Below are 16817 nucleotides of genomic sequence, written 5' to 3'. Positions count from 1 at the left end.
ACATTGAATTAACAAAACAAAACAAAAACAATTAAAAACACTTCCAATATTTTCAATCTTAACTTTCATTCACTTGTTTCATTGACTTCCTCACGCCTCCCTTTTTGTATTCCACTTCAATTAACTGTTTCAGCAATTCCTTTCCATCTTCCTCTGTTTTCTGTCCTGTAATTAATCTTAACATATTCTAACCTTATTTTTTCCCTTTAATACATTAACAATCTATCTGTACCTAGTTCCTTATAACGTTTCTGCCAAAGCCGTATAACTTCACTCCACCATTTTTCTATAGCTCATTAATTTTACAATATTTCTGTAAATAATCTTTCATTTTTTTCCAATCTTCTTCCACCAACTCTTCTCCCTGGTCTCGGATTCTGCCAGTCATTTCCGCCAATTCCATATAGTCCATCAACTTCATCTGCCATTCTTACCGGGTGGGTAAATCTTGTGTCTTCCAATACTTCGCGATGAGTATTCTTGCTGCTGTTGTTGCATACATAAAGAAAGTTCTGTCCTTCTTTGGCACCAATTGGCTGACCATGCCCAGGAGAAAGGCCTCTGGTTTCTTCAGAAAGGTATACTTAAATACCTTTTTCAATTCATTATAAATCATCTCCCAGAATGTCTTAATCCTTGGGCATGTCCACCAAAGGTGAAAGAATGTACCTTCAGTCTCATTACATTTCCAACATTTATTTCCCTGACAGTATGGCCAATGGTTAGGAATGATAGGAGCTGTGGCCCCCGGATTCCCCACCCCTGCTGTTCATGTGCATCTATCTGCCAATACATGTGGGGTTTGGGTTTTCAGCTTACAAATGCAAATGTTGCCTTTGAGTGCTTGGGATGATGCGCCGGAAGAGAAAATGTTCAAGGACTGGGTTAGTCCACTTGTTAAAATAATAATAATTTATTATTTATACTCCGCCCATCTGGCTGGGTTTCCCCAGCTACTCTGGGCAGCTTTCAACAGAACACTAAAATATAATAACCTATTAAACATTAAAAGCTTCCCTAAAGAGGGCTGCCTTCAGATGTCTTCTAAAAGTTTGGTAGTTATTTTTCTCTTTGACATCGGGTGGGAGGGCGTTCCACAGGGCGGGTGCCACTACCTGGTTCCCTGTAACTTGGCTTCTCGTAGCGAGGGAACTGCCAGAAGGCCCTCAGCGCTGGACCTCAGTGTCTGGGTAGAACGATGGGGGTGGAGATGCTCCATCAGGTATACTGGGCCAAGGCCGTTTAAAGGTCAGAATCAGCACTTTGAATTGTGCTCAGAAATGTACTGGGAGCCAGTGTAGGTCTTTCAAGACCGGTGTTATATGGTCTCGGCGGCCGATCCCCGTCACCAATCTAGCTGCCGCATTCTGGATTAGTTGTAGTTTCCGGGTCACCTTCAAAGGTAGCCCCACATAGAGCGCATGGCAGTAGTCCAAGGGGGAGATAATCAGAGCATGCAACACTCTGGCAAGACAGTCCGCAGGCAGATAGGGTCTCAGCCTACTTACCAGATGGAGCTGGTAAACAGCCAGTGGCGTAGCGTGGGTTGTCAGCACCCAGGGCAAGGCAAGTAATTTGCACCCCCTAACCCGTGGATTTACGCCCCCTAACCCTAACCCCCAGATGTTGCGCCCGGTGCGGCCGGCCCCCCCTGCACCCCCCACGCTACGCCACTGTAAACAGCTGCCCTGGACACAGCTGCCCTGTTACGGTCTGAAGCAACTGAAATCAGCCAGCACACGCAGGACTTTCCTGTTAGCCTGCATGCCCAATTTATTTTAGACCTAAGATAAGGGTCAGCAGCTGGCAGACCCTAAACAAATCCCGGCCTCTGAAGGATGGCGTTTGGGCTTCCCAGCTGCCTCCATTGGAGGTGAATGGGGCATATGGTTGAGTGGCATCTTCAGAAACAAGATTTGGCAGGATGCTGCTGGGGGGGGGGGGACCTGGAGCCTTTTGCTAATCTCAGAGTGGCTTTGCAGCTAAACTAGAGCTGACTGGGGTGTTGGAAACCAATAAGCAAGGATCTCCACTTACTGAGAGGAGGACGTAGCAATCACCTTCGTAGAAGCTGCCATGAGCTTTTGGAGGAACCAAAACCAGGTCCATTTTCTGGGAAGGAGAAACACAGTACATTAAGCAACCCCCTGACCCAATTTGGTGGCTTCAGTGACACGGCCTCTAACCATCGATGCCCCCAACCCTCTCTCAGGCATCCCGTGGTGCTGCAGACGATTTCCTTATAAAATACTTTCAATTTACACTTTCAATTCAAAACAAATGTTTAAAACCTTTCAAAAAAACCATTTCAGACTTATATGAATAAGGTAAAGGTAAAGGGACCCCTGACCATTAGGTCCAGTCGTGACCAACTCTGGGGTTGCGGCGCTCATCTCGCTTTATTATCCGAGGGAGCTGGCATACAGCTTCTGGGTCATGTGGCCAGCATGACTAAGCCACTTCTGGTGAACCAGAGCAGGGCACAGAAACTCCGTTTACCTTCCTGCCAGAGTGGTACCTATTTATCTACTTGCACTTTGACGTGCTTTTGAACTGCTAGGTTGGCAGGAGCTGGGACCGAGCAATGGGAGCTCACCCCGTCACGGGGATTCGAACCACCGCCCTTTTGATCGGCAAGTCCTAGGCTCTGTTGTTTAACCCACAGCGCCACCCGCGTCCCTTGTATGAATAAGTGCTTAAGGCTAAAAAATTGATTAACAGCAGCTCCCGGCTCACAAAAAAAATTGACCTTCCCTATCTCCATCCATTGCTGCTATGTTATACTACAGGGGTCAGCAATCTCTTTCAGCCATGGGCTGGTCCACCGCCCCTCAGACGATGTGGTGGGCCAGACTATATTTTTTTGGGGGGGGATGAACAAATTCCTATGCCCCACAAATAACCCAGAGATGCATTTTAAATAAAAGGACACATTCTACTCATGTAAAAACACACTGATTCTCAGACTGTCCACAGATCGTATTGAGAAGGGATTGGGCCGCATCCGGCCCACAGACCTTAGGTTGCCTACCCCAGTTAATACTCAATGGTTGTTGGGGAAAAGAGATGCTCCCTTAAGTATCTCAGGCTTAAGCGATGTGAATTACAGGCAGAACTTGTGGAGTTCCCATAGTTTCAGTGCAATGCAGTGGCGTAGCGTGGGGGGTGCAGGGGGGGCCGTCGCACCGGGCGCAACATCTGGGGTTAGGGTTAGGGGGCGCAAATCCACGGGTTAGGGGGCGCAAATTACTTGCCTTGCCCCGGGTGCTGACAACCCATGCTACGCCACTGGTGTAATGTGCTCTAGACAAAATACAAGCTGGACTAGCTGCAGTTTCTGAACTATCTTCAAGGGCAGCCATATATAATGCATGTTACAGCAGCCAATCATTTGCCAGCACACGCAGGATAGAAATTAAGCAAACTGGAGCTTTCAGCAGCAGGTAAGTACAATTATAGGAATGATCTCCACCTTTGGAATTTCAGAAAGAAATTCAGAATTTCAGAAAGAAATTACCTTGCCTAGCTAGGTAAGAGATGGCAAGTTCGGTAACCTTTTGTTTAGACCTGAGAAAATTTCATTGTCTCACCTCAATTCTCCAGATGATCAGTCCAGGTGTGTTGGTAACAGTCTTGAAGGCACTGGTGAGAGCCATGGTGGCTTTCAGTTTTTGGAATACTCAGCAAAACCTGACAAATAAGAACAAACAGGTTAGCCTGTTACCAAGGGCAGAATATGGGGTGCAACTTTGCCACGAAGCTCAGTGAGTGATCTTGAGCCAGACTGAGGTTTTTTCCACAGAGTTGCTGTAAGGATAAAACGATGAGGGGGTGGAACACACCATGTACCTGAAAGAATGAAACCTTCCCTATGAGCCCTCTCAGTTACTAAAATTGACAGGGGGGATGCCTCTTGGTTGTCCCACCATCCTCAGAAGCCCAGGGGATTTCCCAGGACAGAGCCTTCTCTGTGGCAGCCCCCTAGATTGTGGGACTCCCTCTGCACTGAAGTGTGTCAGGCACCTTCTTGTATTATGCAGCTTCTGGCAAATGCTGAAGATTAACTTTTTTATCCTAGCTTTTGACCCTTGAAATGTATGTTTTTAGGAACCTTCTTATTTCTGCAGTTTTAAGTTGTTTCTAATATTGTAACCCACCCTGGGACCTTAAGGTGTAAAGGTAAAGGGACCCCTGACCATTAGGTCCAGTCGTGGCCGACTCTGAGATTGCAGCGCTCATCTTGCTTTATTGGCTGAGGTAGCCAGCGTACAGCTTCCAGGTCATGTGGCCAGCATGACTAAGCCGCTTCTGGCGAACCAGGGCAGCGCATGGAAACGCCGTTTACCTTCCCGCCGGAGCGGTACCTATTTATCTACTTGCACTTTGACGTGCTTTCGAACTGCTAGGGTGGCAGGAGCAGGGACCGAGCAATGGGAGCTCACCCCGTCGCGGGGATTCAAACTGCCAACCTTCTGATCGGCAAGTCCTAGGCTCTGTGGTTTAACCCACAGCGCCACCTGCGTGAAGGGCAGATAAATAACAACAACAACAATCATGTACTTTGACTTGCGCTCCTTGAAGAAAAGGCAGATGGGGGTCTCTTCCAACCCAACCGGGAGACGCTGAGAATTGAACCTTGGACCTTCTGCATGCAAACTGGATGCTCTGCCGCTGAGCTATGGCCTTTCTGACATTTTCCTTCTCTCTTGGGCATGGAGGGAGCTTCCCAGTTGGCAGGGCTTATCGAAACAGAGACAAGCGTGGTTGCTAGAGCACTGCCATTGCTTTGCCACAAAGCCACTTCCGAGATGGAGAGGAGGTGGGGTTGTGGGCCCACGCCCTCCCCACACACAGGGGGGCTGGCTTACAGCCTCTGCGAGAATGAGGGAATCCTTGGGCGCGTCAGCTCCCTGCCTAGCCAATTGGCTGGACAGGGAGGCGTGGCCCGGGCTATTTATGCCCGGTGCGCCCGAGGACTGCCCTCTCTTCGCCTCTCCAGTTGATCAATTTCAGTTGGTCGCCTTCGAGGGGCCTGGTAGGAATTTTTCCACTTGGTGAATTAGCACCGGCCATTTGGTTTTTCGCCTACCTCGTAGCAAACGTCACAACTTCCTTGGTATTGGCGGTTTGGCATTGGCAGGGGTATTGTTATGCAAATGAAGTGGGGGAAGGAAGCGCCATTATCTTCCCCAAGCAAAGGGTAGTCCAGTCAGTGGCGTAGCGTGGGTTGTCAGCACCCGGGGCAAGGCAAGTAATTTGCGCCCCCTAACCCGTGGATTTGCGCCCCCTAACCCTAACCCCCAGATGTTGCGCCTGGTGCGGCCGGCCCCCCCTGCACCCCCCCACGCTCCGCCACTGAGTCCAGTAAAGGATTCCGAGGGACGTTGCCCTGTCCGAAGCCTGTGGAGGTGTGGGCCTAAGGCACGCCCCCGAGCGGTGACACCCGGGGGGTCCTAGTTGACGTACCTCAGCAGGACTTCCCCCGCTGGTGGTTAACCCTCACCGGTCTTCATGCAATTGGGCTGAAGCCAGTTAGTCGATAGGAACCAATGCCTAAGCCAATAGCTCTCAATTCCTGTAATCAATAAAGTTGTGGCCTTTTACACCCATTAACCTTAAATAAAGTGTCCTGTGTCTTTATTTCACAAGGGGGGACCTGCCACACAAGAATGGTGTCCACACCATGCACCGTGCCACGCCACATTTTTAAGCGACGTAATTTACGCCCCAATTTCCCCTTGCCCTGCCTTGCTCCGCAGCCAGGACCAGCTTTTAATGCCTAGCGTTTGCCAGCACGGACTTCCAGATGTTGTTGGACTGCAACCCCCGTCATTCTTGACCACCGGCCAATGCTGGCTGGGGCTGACGGGAGCTGGAATCCTGCACCTGGAGCCCAGCAGGTCCCCAATCTCTGTGCTAGAAGACAGGAAGGAAGAGCAAGAGCGGTGCTGAGCGTGTCCCTACTTCCTTTCCTTCGACTCCGAGTAATCACAGCCAAGCCAGTTAAATGAGAGACAGAGAGTAGAGCTTTTCTGGCAAGGATATCTCATGCTGGATTGCACACAATTTTGCCCCAGTAGTTAAAAGCCTGTTCTCTATGGGCACATGTGAGCCTCTCTTCTCATCCTTACAGCTGGGGCTCAAGTCACACTTATAGAGGACAGGAGAGTGGCATGCAGATACTTACAAATAACTGTGAGGCAGTAGATGCTCAGTGCTAGTTCCTCCTGAATGCGGCAGGGAGAGGCACACTCAAAAAGACCAGTAAAGCATTCTGGGAGATGCAAGGGCGGGCAGGATCAGAGCGGCTGAACCCGCAGCGGCAGACTACACCCTCCTCCCCCTTTTCCATAACCCCCAATTGCTCAGTCATTGAAAGCAGATGGTGGGATTTAACAAGGGGAGTAGACCAGTCCTATAGACTCTCGTTTGGAGGCATCCCAGAGGCTGGGATTGATTAGCCAGAAACATGCAGGGCTGAGCCAGCTCAAGTTCCAGAGAAACAGGGCAGCCGTTTGGACTTTGCTCTGAAAGAACTGTCTGGGCCTTTCCTCCTTTTGGCACAGAGGTCTGTGGTTCAGGTCTCCCCACCACCACCACCAACACTTCTGAAAGCTGAGGAATCTGCCTTTGCTTTGTGTAAAAACTATAGGGGACCAACACAGATATAGTGGGTGGCTTCACTATAAACCTTTCACTCCATGGGCGATGTCTGGAGCAATTCCTGTAGCCAAACACACATGGAAATTTTTGCATCAGAGTTGGAAATCCTCCATGTGGATTCTGCAGGGAAGTAGGAAATTGCTTTCTGTTTGTGGATCATTCCTACAGAATATTTGTGGGATTTGCCATTCTTGCATAACAACTAAAAAAATATATGTTCTGGTGCATTTCATCCCAGTAAACTCAACACAGAAATATAATTTCACGTCACATCAGAACTAACTCATGTGTTAATGTCTCAGTCCAGCAAACGAACAGCTGCTACATTTGCTCTGGGATTTTCCTTCTGGGTTCCATCAAACTTTATGGATGCAATGGCTGGTGTGGGTGAAAATCTTCACTAACTGTGATTACCAGCCACAGAGAAGGACTGCAGTCTAGGCGTCGTCTCCAACGCAGTTAACTCTGCAGCCTTATTTCCAGGCCAGGTTTGTCTAATACAGAACCACTCTGTAGCCTTGAACTATGCCAGCTATTCCTGGCAGTGTCAAGAGTAACCATCATAGTCAAGTTGTGACTCCAGGGATGATAGGATTCCATGTTTTTCATCATTTGCCGGTTCAGCCCGGTTATAGATTGCATTCATATAACATATACCGTATTGGCCTGAATAGAAGCCTCACTTTTTTCTTCTTCAAAATTCTGACCCTGACCCTGGCTTAAACTCACAACCTTACAAAAATTGGCTTTTGCGGTATCGCTGCTGAAAAAGACATACGGTAAAATGGAACATGTGTGAGTGCCGGCGGAATTTTAAGGGAGCGGCTTATATTCGGGTGCGGCTTATATTCAGGCCAATACGGTAATTCATATAACAGAGTTACATAATGACTCTACGCAGATATAGTTCATGGCAGGGGTGCCAACTTGAATAAAATATTGGGGGGGGGCAGGTAAGCCATGGGTCACAAGGCACGGCATGCACACGCCATTTGCACGGCAATGCCCATCAACTTTGTGGGGGCCCGGCCCCCTCAAATATTTTATGGGGGGGAGGGTCAAAGACCCTTCAGCCTAGGATTCAATCCTGAAACTGTGTAAGATACATATTCCTTCCTGCATTGATATGCAGATTGTAATGCATGTTCTTATATCTCACAATGCAAAAGGGATCATTGAGGATACCAGTGGCGTAGCGTGGGGGGTGCAGGGGGGGCCGGCCGCACCGGGCGCAACATCTGGGGGTTAGGGTTAGGGGGCGCAAATCCACGGATTAGGGGGCGCAAATTACTTGCCTTGCCCCGGGTGCTGACAACCCACGCTACGCCACTGGAGGATACTTTGCATCCTGATGCCTCTAATTTGTTTAAAATTGTTTTCCCCTCAAAAGCAATCTTTAATCAATAGCACTGGTATTCATCCGTTACAATATACCGTCCCAGTTTCAATGGTACAGCTTAGAACCAGGACTTAATAGTTTTATGGTAGAGGTAGGAAATATTAGCTTCCTCATCCACCGTCTCTTCTGGACAAATGTTTTGTGGGCTGGGTGGGTGTCAAAGGTAAGAGGTGGGTGGGGCCAGAGGCAAAATTTGGAGGAGCAATGGCTGCAACAACATACAGTGGTACCTTGGTTTACGGACTTAATCTGTTCCGGAGGTCCGTTCTTAAACCAAAACCATTCTTAAACCGAAGCGCGCTTTCCCTAATGAGGCCTCCCGCCGCCAGTGCCCTTCCACTGTTCGGATTCCGTTCTTAGACGGAGGTAAAGTTCTCAAACTGGGACACTATTTCCGGTTTTGCGGAGTTTGTATCGTTCTTAAACTAGACTGCTCTTAAACCGAGGTACTACTGTACTAGCTTTTACACAAACTCACACACCCTTCTTTCATCTCCTATCCAGGCAAGCAAAGGAGCATTACTGTATTGTCTGAAAGGTGAAGTGTTGTTAAAGGTATCTTACAGAGAATATTTTAATAATAATAATAGGTAAAGGGACCCCTGACCATTAGGTCCAGTCGTGACCGACTCTGGGGTTGCGGCGCTCATCTCGCTTTATTGGCTGTGGGGGCCAGCGTACAGCTTCCGGGTCATGTGGCCAGCATGACTAAGCCGCTTCTGGCAAGTCAGAGCAGCACGCAGAAACGCTGTTTACCTTCCCTCCGGAGTGGTACCTTTTTATCTACTTGCACTTTGACGTGCTTTCGAACTGCTAGGTTGGCAGGAGCAGGGACTGAGCAACGGGAGCTCACCCCGTCGTGGGGATTCGAACCACCGACCTTCTGATTGGCAAGTCCTAGGCTCTGTGGTTTAACCCACAGCGCCACCCGCATCCCTTAATAATAAAAATAATAGGCAGCCAATCCAAGCGATTTTGGACTCAACCTTCTTTTTCAAAGTAAGTTTGTTGTCACTCTTCTGCAGAAAAGTTTTAGAATGGTTTAAGAAGTCTTGGGTGTGGCATCTGGTTATCAGGGAACACGGATATCCATGGGAACGAGACAGAGGAGGGGGGCATTTGTTGCCTCTCCCCCAGTGAACCATACTCTCCAGACATCTTTCTTTCTTTTTTTATTTCTACCACCTGATATACATTGCAAAATGTACAGCCACAATTAACCTCATTTCTTTTTTGTTTGGTGGAATCTAGACACGCATTAAAAAAATTTTGCGAAATGCTTTTATAAGAAGCCTTTTGAAAAATATATTGCATTTGCCATAAGCTCACCATCACCATCTAGGGTCAGATTTGCATAATGCACTTGAAATGCACCTAAAGTGTTATATTTTCAGCTGCATAGCCGAGTCCTTTGGGAGAAACTACCGTATTGGCCCGAATATAGGCCACACCCACAAATAAGCCACACCTTTAAAACTTGGCGGCTTGGGGGAGGCTTGGGAGCCGCGGACGGGACGGGCGCCATTGCCCCACGCTCCTGGGCTGCTTCGCTGGCGGCATAAGGTTGCAAATATAAGCAGCACTTTAACTTTTCACAATCGGAATTGGGGTGGGTGGGGAGTGTGGCTTATATTCAGGCCAATATGGTAGGCAGCTCCCCACTCCAGAAAAATTCCCTGCAGAGAACCATGTCGAAATGCCCAGTGCTGTAGCTCCTAACCCTTCAGTGTGCTCACAGTAGCCCTTCCTTCCTTCCTTCCTTCTTTCCTATAGCTGTTTGTTTAAATATTCTGCAGTCTGTAAAATGTCCATACTGTAATCAGAATAAACATAGAGCAAATGCAGAATTTGAGTTTCCTTGTCGTTGGAATATATATATGTTTGTGTGTTTTGTTTTGGGCCAGAACACAATCAGCCAGCCCTCATCCGAGAACATTCACTTACTGTAATTCCAAAATGCAGCAATAGTCTTGGCAGCTATAATAGAACCACTAATTGACTTAACTTACAATCTGCTGCCTGTGATGTCACCTAATGGATGCCCAAAGTCACTGACTCATACCAGGTAGCCAGACATGAACACGAAACAGGGGAGACAAGCTTTGCCCAAGGAAAACGACTTCATTGCCTGGCCCTGGAATATGTGAAACGTGACTTCTGAGTATGTACAGAGTGCCTTTCGATTACCACCAAGGAACCGCAACCAGCTCACACCTGTCTTGTCTGGCAGACATGCCCTGTATAAATAATTTTTTTTTAAAAAAAACAAACAACCCTCTGCTCAGCTGGAAAGTTGTCTCATCTACCTGACAGGGCTGTTGTGAGAAGATGAGTTCAGTCTCTGTCACCTTATGCTCCCCGGATAAAGGCCAAGATACAAATAAAATTCTCTTCAGCTCAGCCGTTTTCTTACAGGTCCAAATAAATTTCAGAAATCTGGGGTTCAAATCCCATGCGCAACTGGGAGTAACTTAGGGGTGCTTGCTTCTGAACGGATATTCTGTAAGCTAAGCAGTTGTGTTTCAGAGTCCCTCTCGTGTCTTTGACTTCCCGCTAACAGAATCTGATTTTTCTCCAGAGGCCTTTCCAGAAAACCTAGATCAATCAGGTCCTCTTGACAACCACCCCTTATTTCAAGCCGTGCCTGGGATGGTCCTCCCTCCCTCCTCTTGGTTTGACCACCCATAAATCAAGCAGCACTCACCTGGGTCTGCTGCTGACTCCTCTGCGCTGCAAGGCCCAGGGCTGAGGAGCACAAGCTGTTCAGGCAGGAAGAAATGGGTTGCTCCAGCTCCGAGTAGCACAGTCAGTCCAGAGGAACGATCCAGGCTCCTTCGCTAAGATTTGACTGCATTTGCATCTTGCCTTTATATCAGCCGCCTGGGCCAATCAGTGCTGGCCTAGCCCAGCAGCATGGATTAGTTTAGGGAAAATATCTTTTATTTGTTTCTGACAAAAGGAGACTCCCAAGTCTGGTTTCTCTTCTCCGCATGTCCACTCCCCCCATTTCCCATTGATTTTTCTAAAGTGCAGCGCTGCATCAATAATGCAAAGAAATGGGGGCAGGAGATGGGGATCTAACCACATTAGAGTGGCTTGCTCGGAACCGAGGAAGGCTGGGGGGAGAGGCAATGGCTTTGCCCTTCAGAGAGAAGGGTTGTCCGCCAGGGATAATCTTGATACGTCTGAGGTCTCCAGCAAATCTTTAAATGGTGCATTGGATATCGAGTGGGGTGGTGGCTTTGGGGCATCAAAGGAGGTTCTCCAAGGCAAGGCTAGCCTCAGAGAGCGGGGCAGTCAGTCAAGAAGACAAAAGGACCACTGGCAGGGAGAATTCCACATGTCCCACCTTGCTCTCAGGTTAAGGGTGGCTGTCTTGCCTGGGCCTACTCCGGCCCCCAAAATATAAAACCCGGAGCAGTCAAGCCTTGTGACCCCCAACCAAGTCCTGCAGTTGGTTTTGCACATGGAGTTCATCGGTTGGTACCGTGTTTTTCGCTCCATAAGACACACTTTTTTCCTCCTAAAAAGTAAGGGGAGATGTCTGTGCATCTTTTGGAGTAAATGTGTGGTCGATCGCTGGCTCCCTTTCTGGCCCCGCCCCCTTGCCCAGGCCTCCATTGCTGAATGTTCTGCAGACGGAGGCGGTTTTCCCCAGTGACATGTGACTGGCTGATTAGTTTACCTGTCTAGAAACTGTAGAAACGGCTCCCTTTCCTTTCCTAAAGAAGCTAAAGAGTTGAGCCCCATGAAAACAGGATTTTTTCCCTTTGCAAAGTAAGCTCAACAACTTTGATCTGTTCCCCAAAAAACAAGGCTCTCCCCCTTTCCTCCTCTAAAAACTAGGTGCGTCTTATGGTCAGGTGCATCTTTTGGAGCGAAAAATACGGTAAGCGAAAAATCAAGGGATGAAGTCAGGGGAGAGCAAACCTTCACAGTTCATAGATGAAGCTACTAGATCCCATTCCCATCACTTATCTCTCCTCTGAATTCTAAAAATTAAAATGCTTTCTGCTTCTCTCCACCCCCCCTTCACTCCCCCCCAGGGTAGTCTTATCCATGTTTTTGGATTATAGCACTCAGTAACTTTTAACAAATGACTCAAATCCCTTCAGTGAAATGTAATTGTCCATTGCTCCCCACCCCCAATGCTGACTACCCTCTAGCTCTGATATGCTCCTGCATCACTGATTTCTCATACAGTGGTGCCCCGCAAGACGAATGCCTCGCAAGACTAAAACCCGCTAGACGAAAGGGTTTTCCGTTTTTCGATGCGCTTCGCAAGACGAATTTCCCTATGGGCTTGCTTCGCAAGACGTTTTCGTTTTCGTCTTGCGAGTCTTGTGATTTTTTTCGCTCCCCCCCCCCTTTTTCTAAGCCGCTAATAGCCTTTTAGCCGCTAAACCTTTAATAGCCGCTAAGCTGCTAATAGCGCTAATCCGCTAATAGGGTTGCTTCACAAGACGAAAAAACCGCTAGACAAAGAGACTCGCGGAACGGATTATTTTCGTCTTGCGAGGCACCACTGTATTGCAAAGGGCAGCAAATGTGCAAATTTACTTTCAAAGGAAAAGGATTGCATTGAGATGCTCCTAAACTCCCTTTGTGGCTCCTAAGCTCTCACCTGTCATTCCAGTTCTCATGTGTGAACCAGCCTTGTCTGCGGCGCTTGCAGAGCTAGATTTCTTTTCTGCAGCCGGGGGAAGGAAGTTTTACCTCCCGAAATTTTGCTGCCCAGCTTCAAAAGGATATTGCATTTAGGCCTCCAGAACCCACTCTGCTCAAAGACTTAGGAAAAAGAGAAGACACACACCTGCTCTCTTTTATTATTTCTTTAATTTGCAGTTAATACAAAGATTCCAAAAATAGAAAGAGATCGAAATGGCAGCAGTGCCGGCTTCAAGTTTTGGGATATCTTTTTTTTTTCAATTAAAACAAAATTTTAAAAAAAGAAAAACCACCCAGCAAGTGAGGACACATGACTAAGGCAACTGATGTTTTCATACTTCTATGAGGTGGGGACAGAAGGGGGAAGCCCTGGGCTCTGTTACTCAAAAGCCACCAGCTATGTATGTTTGAAAAGAAGGGATGCAGGGGGTACAGCAAAAGACTGTGTGTGTGTGTGTGTGTGTGTGTGTGTTTGCTTTTGTAGGAGGAGTATGCAGGGCACCTCTTAAGGCACACCTTTTAGAGGTGCCCTGCATTAAGCATTAGCGCTGCCTCTTCGATGGGTTTGATCAAGGCACAATCCCAACATTGGCAATTGGACTCAGGTTATCATCATGGCTATTGAACAGGCCAAGGAAGCCTGATGCAGAGTGAGAACGGGCATCAGCAGACTCTGCCCTCGAGTTAATTCACACAGCCAAGCTTGTTCCAGATGGGGGCCATCACTCGGCAGACTCTGTAGTTCCACATTACTTTCAACAAGCAAGCGTTCGCAGCTTGTTGAAACTGGGAGTGCTCGGTTTAATTTATCATGTGTCGGCCTCCTTAGCCAAAACCAGCTCTGCACAGATCCCACCACGCTGTGACTGACAAAACTTCCACCCGTTTGCCCAAATCTTAAGTCCCGTGACTGGGACGGAGGAGAAATTCTGGAGCACATTTCATCAGCCGAGGTGGAGGAGTGTAGAAAACAGGAGTGCAACGTTTTCCCATCAAGTGAAGGGGTTTCGGAGTTGAGCTGAGCAAAAGGATGGGCCAGGACAAGAGCGGGCAGGTTGCGTGAGGAGGAGAGGGAGGGAAATGGAGATGAGTCCTCCTCGGGCAACTGCGAGGATAGCCTCAAACAGGAAGGAAAAACAAAGAGTTTTTGTTCTTTCTAGCACACATTAACTTTGCAGTGTTTAAAGCTCTCTCACTGTTGTGTGTCTTGGAGAAGGAGGAAAGAGAAGCCGCAGGCTCATCTCAAGCACCATTTGAGGCCTAGCACACACACACACACACCGGTCAAGGAGTAGCCAATTCAGCACACTTAAAAAACGGCGACGGAAACTTCAAGAAGCACTTTGGCCAGGCTAAGAGCTGCCTGCTCACTCAGCCAACAACAAGGATTGTAAAGCTTTGGTCCTGTTGAGCAGGGAGGAAGCCTTCCAGATGTTGTTGGGCCCCACCAGCCACTACGGACAACTGTCAGGGGCGATGAGAGTCCTAAGTCCAGCAACATGTGGATGGGCCACAGGTTCCTCACCCCTGGTTTTGTTTTTTAGCTTCCTGCCCCAGGTGGTGAGGTGACCCACGCTACCTGCCCCCCCCCCCCCGCGTCCAAACCAAGGAGGCAGCACCAGAAAGAAGCAAAAAGAACCCTGAATGGCCCCATCCTGCCCCCACAACGGCAAAGCATGGAGTCACTTGCAATGTATTGCTTATGGGAGCGGGAGGGAGAAAAGCAAGCTGGCTGAGCGGAAGATATTTGGTTGCCACCAATGGCACTTCGAAAGCACTTGTTCACAGCACGTTAAGAGACATGACTAGGAAAGGCAGCGTACCATATTGCTGGGGGGAGTCGGAGAAAGGGAGGGGGCGGCGGCCGCTCCCAAGTAATATCAACATCTACGTTTGGTTTCTCGAGAGCTGGCGCCGCCATGAAAATGCTGAGGGGAAGAAGAGTGTGGCAAAAAGGCCCAGCTGCTTCTCTGGGGCCCGTTTCCTAAGGAAGCCTGGCAGAACAGAGAGGCGCTATCTGTTCATGCGCAGAGGTCGCAGCGACGTTCCTCCTCGCTCTCCCAACGAACACGGCAAGGCAATGGAGCAGGCTGTCCCCTGCCCACCCCCAGCTCCTAACACGCTAGTCCATGATTCCCTGAGGCCACCCGAGGGGCCGGGCTTTTCAAGTTACGGCGATGGAGCCCAGAACGAGTCCTGAGTGGGGAAGGCAGGGTGCCTCTGCGGCACCCGCCCCCAGAAAGCCACCCGCGGGCAAAACGTCAGCACCCTCCTGTCCTTCAAAGCTAGCAATTCGCACTGAAGGAGGGTGGAAGAACTGACAGTGCTGAGGCAGGTTTATAGTAACCCTGTGACCTGGTCTGTGTCCCCCCACCCCACCCCACCCAAGAAGCAAAAATAGGCCAGAGCGAAGCAATATGGCAATCTCTGCAGCATCGGTCCTCAGCCAATGTGGAGTTTGTGGGAATGGGACGGCTGACTTAGCCTTAGTCCTTTTCTACGCTCGTGCCACTGTTTTGTTTTTTTAAACGTTTGAGGGTTTCTGAAAGGGTTCCTTCCCCTCTGGGGCTGAACCCAAACCACAAGACACAGTATAAAAAGAAGTTAAAGGCTTCCCAAAAGCCAGCAGGATAATTAGGGACCAACACCCCTGAAACTGCTGGTTCACTACGGCTCTGAAGGGGAAGCGCTGGAAGGGAATAGGGAAAAAAGGAAAAAGGCCTCATTAAAAAATAAGACTTCCCCCCCCTCTCTCTAACCAGGTATCCAAGGTAAGGAAAGCCTCTCCTCCGAGGAATCCAGTGTCCTGAGCAGCTGAAGGAGAGGATCCCTCCGAAAGACACCTGGCCAGGGCAGAAGTATTGGGCAGCCAGCTCAGTGCTCTGCCCTGCCTTGCCTGGGAGATAAGGCGGCAAAACTGCTAGGCCCCATGGCTGTGCCCCACGTCCTGGGTGAGCAGCACTCTCAGGAGCATCTAAAAGGGAGCGAGGAGGCAGGTAGCTTTTTGAATAACAAAAGAAAAAGGGTCAGCCAAATCATTTGGCATTGCTTTAGAGGAGGGGAGGAGAGGCTAGGCAGGAGGAACCGGCAGCTTACACCGCACAAACCACACCCAGAACTAACCACCCTGCAGCGAATGGAGGAATGCTCCCTGTATCCTCGCAGTGCATAGATACGAGCGCTGTTGGGGACGGGGTCTTGGGCGACCCTGCTTTTGGAGGAAAGGCCAGAGGCTCTGGGATCCCGCCAGACCCTGGATGGAAACCGCTCTGGCGCTGCCCAGTGGGCGGCCCTTCAGGTTATTGCCTCCAAAGTGCTTGCATCTGCTTTGCGGTGGGGTTGCGGAGAACCATCCCCACGGCTCCCCCTTCCCCTCCAGGCCAGGACTGAAGGCACTGAGTGAAAATGTTCCTCTCTGGGCATCGGAAGGCCTTAGGGTGCCCTCAGCTGGCCAAGGCTGGTGTAGACATCCTCCGCTTCGCTCAGCTCCTCAAAGATCGGGATGAGGTTCAGGAGCTCGGTGTCGGCCATGTCATCAAACCAGGACTGGACTGGCACCTACGGGGAAAGCGAAAAGGGCAAGGAGAAGTCAGTCGGGAGCACTGCGGTGGATGTAGACAGGAAGCAGGGACCTAATGTTTATGGGGAAATTGTAAGGAACCAGGAAGACTCAGGAAGACCTGGGAGCCGAATTCAAACGCTGAAGTAATCACATGGCTATTAATATGAAACATGGCGACATCCTCTCAGAAGAAACAGATTTGTCCTCACATCAGGCATATATATATATATATATATATATATATATATATATATATATATATATATAAAGGTAAAGGGACCCCTGACCATTAGGTCTAGTCGTGACCGACTCTGGGGTTGCGGCGCTCATCTTGCTCTATGGGCCGAGGGAGCCGGCGTTTGTCCGCAGACAGCTTCCGGGTCATATGGCCAGTATGACTAAGCCGCTTCTGGCGAACCAGAGCAGCGCACGGAAACGCCGTTTACCTTCCCGCCGGGGCAGTACCTATTTATCTACTTGCACTTTGACGTGCTTTCGAACTGCTAGGTTGGCAGGAGCAGGGAC

At 49.2% G+C, this 16817-nt stretch overlaps 2 protein-coding genes across 4 annotated transcripts in view; both read right to left on the bottom strand.

Moving 5' to 3' along the window:
• AVIL (advillin) overlaps positions 1–11016 on the bottom strand; it is a 47926-nt gene extending 36910 nt beyond the window's left edge. The window contains exons 1-3 of one of the 2 annotated variants that reach the window (XM_083729381.1): positions 10767–11016; positions 3591–3690; positions 2038–2112 (exon numbers count right to left, since the gene is read on the bottom strand). In XM_083729381.1, the coding sequence (XP_083585507.1) occupies positions 2038–2112; positions 3591–3656 (141 nt within the window). In that variant the 5' untranslated portion in view covers positions 3657–3690; positions 10767–11016. The remainder of the gene's footprint in view (positions 1–2037; positions 2113–3590; positions 3691–10766) is intronic. The other variant, XM_083729380.1, reaches the window with a different exon arrangement.
• Positions 11017–12883: 1867 nt separating this feature from the next.
• Positions 12884–16817, bottom strand: part of CTDSP2 (CTD small phosphatase 2) — a 70042-nt gene continuing 66108 nt past the window's right edge. For both annotated transcript variants that reach the window (XM_083729517.1, XM_083729518.1), the window contains one exon: positions 12884–16288. In XM_083729517.1, coding sequence (XP_083585643.1) covers positions 16163–16288 — 126 coding nt within the window. In that variant the 3' untranslated portion in view covers positions 12884–16162. The remainder of the gene's footprint in view (positions 16289–16817) is intronic.

This window comes from Podarcis gaigeae (genome assembly GCF_964106915.1).
Source record: "Podarcis gaigeae genome assembly, chromosome: 2".
NCBI classification, from domain to species: Eukaryota; Metazoa; Chordata; class Lepidosauria; order Squamata; family Lacertidae; genus Podarcis; species Podarcis gaigeae.
This window is presented reverse-complemented; position numbering and strand designations above follow the sequence as displayed.